General features: G+C 41.2%; 1 protein-coding gene across 1 annotated transcript; it reads left to right on the top strand.

Moving 5' to 3' along the window:
- The first annotated feature begins 1122 nt into the window (after positions 1-1122).
- Positions 1123-4376, top strand: LOC124029619 (calpain-2 catalytic subunit-like). The gene is made up of 5 exons (XM_046341269.1): positions 1123-1749; positions 1895-1960; positions 3390-3447; positions 3554-3618; positions 4010-4376. Exons 1-5 carry the CDS (start codon positions 1717-1719, stop codon positions 4082-4084), a joined length of 297 nt encoding a protein of 98 aa, XP_046197225.1. The 5' UTR covers positions 1123-1716; the 3' UTR covers positions 4085-4376.
- Positions 4377-5187: the final 811 nt, after the last annotated feature.

Raw genomic sequence — 5187 nt, 5'->3', positions numbered from 1 at the left:
GCTATGGGGCTTTTCCGTGAAGTGCCTAGGGCAAGGGGCTATGGGGCTTTTCCGTGAAGTGCCTAGGGGAAGGGGCTATGGGGCTTTTCCGTGAAGTGCCTAGGGGAAGGGGCTATGGGGCTTTTCTGTGAAGTGCCTAGGGGAAGGGGCTATGGGGCTTTTCCATGAAGTGTCTAGGGAAAGGGCTATGGGGCTTTTCCATGAAGTGCATAGGGGAAGGGGCTATGGTGCTTTTCCATTAAGTGCCTAGGGAAACGGGATAAGGGGTTCTTTAATGAAATGCCTAAGTTGGAGGGGCTAAGGGGAAGGGCCAACAGGTTGTTTCTGGACAGGGCCAATATGTGCAGGATGTTGGTCATCACAATTATGAACAGCTTGCAATGGATTCTGATAGAACTGTTCATCTACAAGCTTATACCCCCACCTAGTGGATAAAGAGTGTAACTCAAACGAACTATTTATCATCTAGTTGACACCCCCACCTAGGCAAGTCACTTAAGAACAAATTATTTTTTTCAATGACTGCCTAGGAACAGTGGAGTTAACTGCCTGTTCAGGGGCAGAATGACAGATTTGTATCTTGTATCTCTAACCACTAGGCTACCTGCCGCCTCTACACTCTAACCACTAGGCTACCTGCCGCCTCTACACTCTAACCACTAGGCTACCTGCCGTCCCTACACTCTAACCACTAGGCTACCTGCCGCCTCTACACTCTAACCACTAGGCTACCTGCCGCCCCTACACTCTAACCACTAGGCTACCTGCCATCCCTACACTCTAACCACTAGGCTACCCTGCCATCCCTACACTCTAACCACTAGCTACCGCCCCTACACTCTAACCACTAGGCTACCTGCCGCCTCTACACTCTAACCACTAGGCTACCTGCCGCCCCTACACTCTAACCACTAGGCTACCTGCCGTCCCTACACTCTAACCACTAGGCTACCTGCCATCCCTACACTCTAACCACTAGGCTACCTGCCGCCCCTACACTCTAACCACTAGGCTACCTGCCGTCCCTACACTCTAACCACTAGGCTACCTGCCATCCCTACACTCTAACCACTAGGCTACCCTGCCGCCCCAGGGATAAAGAGATTAACTGAAACAAACTGTGTATCGACTAGCTGATACCTCCACCTAGTGGATAAAGAGTGTAACTGAAACAAACTGTGTATCGACTAGCTGATACCTCCACCTAGTGGATAAAGAGTGTAACTGAAACAAACTGTGTATCGACTAGCTGATACCTCCACCTAGTGGATAAAGAGTGTAACTGAAACAAACTGTGTATCGACTAGCTGATACCTCCACCTAGTGGATAAAGAGTGTAACTGAAACAAACTGTGTATCGACTAGCTGATACCTCCACCTAGTGGATAAAGAGTGTAACTGAAACAAACTGTGTATCGACTAGCTGATACCTCCACCTAGTGGATAAAGAGTGTAACTGAAACAAACTGTGTATCGACTAGCTGATACCTCCACCTAGTGGATAAAGAGTGTAACTGAAACAAACTGTGTATCGACTAGCTGATACCTCCACCTAGTGGATAAAGAGTGTAACTGAAACAAACGGTGTATCGACTAGCTGATACCTCCACCTAGTGGATAAAGAGTGTAACTGAAACAAACTGTGTATCGACTAGCTGATACCTCCACCTAGTGGATAAAGAGTGTAACTGAAACAAACTGTGTTATTCCAGTGAAATGGGCTCGGTGGCTGCTGAAGAGGTGAAGGAGGTAAGCTGTTGACCTACTCCTTAGTTGTTCCCTTATTAATTCCAGAGTCTATTGTTAATATATTCAGAACGACTGTTTTCTCGACTGTCTTTTATGAGAGAATATATCCAAAATATGCTCATTGATCAACATCTATTCTCTCCAGATTAAAGTGGCCGAGAAAGATGTGGATCCCAATTTCAAGCAAATGTTCAAGCAGATCGCCGGCAGTGTAAGTTCCCTCTGGTTTTACACACAATAATGACCTGAGTTGACTGCTTTACATACAATAATGACCAGAGTTGACTGCTTTACATACAATAATGACCAGAGTTGACTGTTTTACACACAATAATGACCAGAGTTGACTGCTTTACACACAATAATGACCTGAGTTGACTGCTTTACACACAATAATGACCTGAGTTGACTGTGTTCTATACAATAATGACCAGAGTTGACTGCTTTACACACAATAATGACCTGAGTTGACTGCTTTACATACAATAATTGCCTGAGTTGACTGCTTTACATACAATAATGACCAGAGTTGACTGTTTTACACACAATAATGGCCTGAGTTGACTGTTTTACACACAATAATGACCTGAGGTGACTGTTTTACACACAATAATGACCAGAGTTGACTGCTTTACATACAATAATGGCCTGAGTTGACTGCTTTACATACAATAATGACCAGAGTTGACTGTTTTACATACAATAATGACCAGAGTTGACCGCTTTACATACAATAATGACCTGAGTTGATGGCTTTACACACAATAATGACCTGTGTTGACAGCTTTACATACAATAATGACCTGAGTTGACTGTGTTCTATACAATAATGACCAGAGTTGACTGCTTTACACACAATAATGACCAGAGTTGACTGCTTTACATACAATAATGACCTGAGTTGACTGTGTTCTATACAATAATGACCAGAGTTGACTGCTTTACATACAATAATGACCTGAGTTGACTGTGTTCTATACAATAATGACCTGAGTTGACTGCTTTACACACAATAATGACCTGAGTTGACTGTGTTCTATACAATAATGACCAGAGTTGACTGCTTTACACACAATAATGACCAGAGTTGACTGCTTTACATACAATAATGACCTGAGTTGACTGTGTTCTATACAATAATGACCAGAGTTGACTGCTTTACACACAATAATGACCTGAGTTGACTGTGTTCTATACAATAATGACCAGAGTTGACTGCTTTACACACAATAATGACCTGAGTTGACTGTGTTCTATACAATAATGACCAGAGTTGACTGCTTTACATACAATAATGACCAGAGTTGACTGCTTTACACACAATAATGACCAGAGTTGACTGCTTTACATACAATAATGACCTGAGTTGACTGTTTTACACACAATAATGGCCTGAGTTGACTGTGTTCTATACAATAATGACCAGAGTTGACTGCTTTCTATACAATAATGGCCTGAGTTGACTGTGTTCTATACAATAATGACCAGAGTTGACTGTGTTCTATACAATAATGACCAGAGTTGACTGCTTTACACACAATAATGACCTGAGTTGACTGTTTTACACACAATAATGACCTGAGTTGACTGTTTTACACACAATAATGACCTGAGTTGACTGTGTTCTATTTCTCGAACAGGACGGCGAAGTGACTGTCTTCGAACTTGTTGAAATTCTGAACAAAGTTTTCGCTAAAAGTAAAGACATTTTCAATAAATTTCTAAATTATAATAATTATATATATTATTGAGCCTTAGAATGAATGTTATTTCAACTGAATGATTTTATCCCGATGGTTTCCAGGGGCCGACATCAAGACGGAAGGTTTTAGTCTTGAAACTGGACGACACATTGTCAGTCTTCTAGATGTATCCTTAACAGTTACAAAAACTATTTCCTTTTATGTCTCTATCTTGATTTGACACCTTCACAGATGTTTATACTGCTCCATGCAGTTTTATAACCTGGTCCCAGATCTGTTTGTGTTGTCTAGCCAACTCCTATTGCCAATGGTGTCAATAAGACTAGCCTGGTCCAAGATCTGTTTGTGCTGTCTAGCCAACTCCTATTGCCATTGGGTTCAATAAGACTAGCCTGGACCAGGCTACAAAGAGGGAGTAAATTGTTCAAATGATGCCTGATTTGAACCAATCAATATATACATGAGTCATGCCACACATAGTGAACACCCATTGACATGGACAATGTTTGAGAACTTCCTGTACCTTGTAGGTTACAAACCTTGACATCTGTCTCCAGAAAGATGGAAATGCCAAGTTGGGACTGGTTGAATTCCACATGCTTTGGATGAAGATCCAGAAATACTTGGTATGAGTGTTGAAGGTGTTGTTGTTGATGTACAGGTCTCACTGGATCATGTATGATTGAGTTTACTAAATCATACTGTGATGAGTCTACTGTTTACCCCTGGGTGAATCCTAACTTCCAGGGACATCTATTAAACTTCCAGTGACATCTATTAAACTACCAGTGACATCTATTAAACTTCCAGTGACATCTATTAAACTACCAGTGACATCTATTAAACTACCAGTGACATCTATTAAACTACCAGTGACATCTATTAAACTTCCAGGGACATCTATTAAACTTCCAGTGACATCTATTAAACTTCCAGTGACATCTATTAAACTTCAGGGACATCTATTAAACTTCCAGGGACATCTATTAAACTTCCAGTGACGTATTAAACTTCAGTGACCTCTATTAAACTTCCAGTGACATCTATTAAACTACCAGTGACATCTATTAAACTTCCAGGGACATCTATTAAACTTCCAGGGACATCTATTAAACTTCCAGTGACATCTATTAAACTTCCAGTGACCTCTATTAAACTACAAGTGACATCTATTAAACTTCCAGTGACATCTATTAAACTTCCAGTGACATCTATTAAACTACCAGTGACATCTATTAAACTACCAGTGACATCTATTAAACTACCAGTGACATCTATTAAACTTCCAGTGACATCTATTAAACTTCCAGTGACATCTATTAAACTTCAGTGACATCTATTAAACTTCCAGTGACATCTATTAAACTACCAGTGACATCTATTAAACTACCATTGACATCAGTGCATGACTAAGGGAAAATGTGACTAAATAGAAGTTCAGATGTAGGACCCCCCTCAGTATGTGGCTAACTGTGTAATATATGTTTCTCTGTTCTGATTGGTCATCATGTTGTGAGTTTAGTATCTTCAGGAAATTTTCAGGATTCTGACTCAGACCGCTCTGGAACTATGAGTTTCACATGAGATGAGAGGTGCTCTGACAGAGCAGGTAACACACACATTTTTTTTTGGGGGGCCATCAAGGGAACTGCAAGATCTGTGGGGGCCGCAGGAAATGGCAGGAGCAGTGCGTCACACCACTGCCCTCATGTGCAACTGATCATTATTTTCTTAA

Source organism: Oncorhynchus gorbuscha, unplaced genomic scaffold, assembly GCF_021184085.1.
Source record: "Oncorhynchus gorbuscha isolate QuinsamMale2020 ecotype Even-year unplaced genomic scaffold, OgorEven_v1.0 Un_scaffold_7014, whole genome shotgun sequence".
NCBI classification, from domain to species: Eukaryota; Metazoa; Chordata; class Actinopteri; order Salmoniformes; family Salmonidae; genus Oncorhynchus; species Oncorhynchus gorbuscha.
This window is presented reverse-complemented; position numbering and strand designations above follow the sequence as displayed.

What these genes read in the sequence shown, in the direction of transcription:
- LOC124029619 (XM_046341269.1), top strand. Translation starts at nt 1,717, where the DNA reads ATGGGCTCGGTGGCTGCTGAAGAGGTGAAGGAG. An exon ending in TCAAGCAGATCGCCGGCAGT is followed by an intron (nt 1,961 to 3,389) that starts GTAAGTTCCCTC and finishes TTTCTCGAACAG; the next exon opens with GACGGCGAAGTGACTGTCTT. An exon ending in GAACAAAGTTTTCGCTAAAA is followed by an intron (nt 3,448 to 3,553) that starts GTAAAGACATTT and finishes GATGGTTTCCAG; the next exon opens with GGGCCGACATCAAGACGGAA.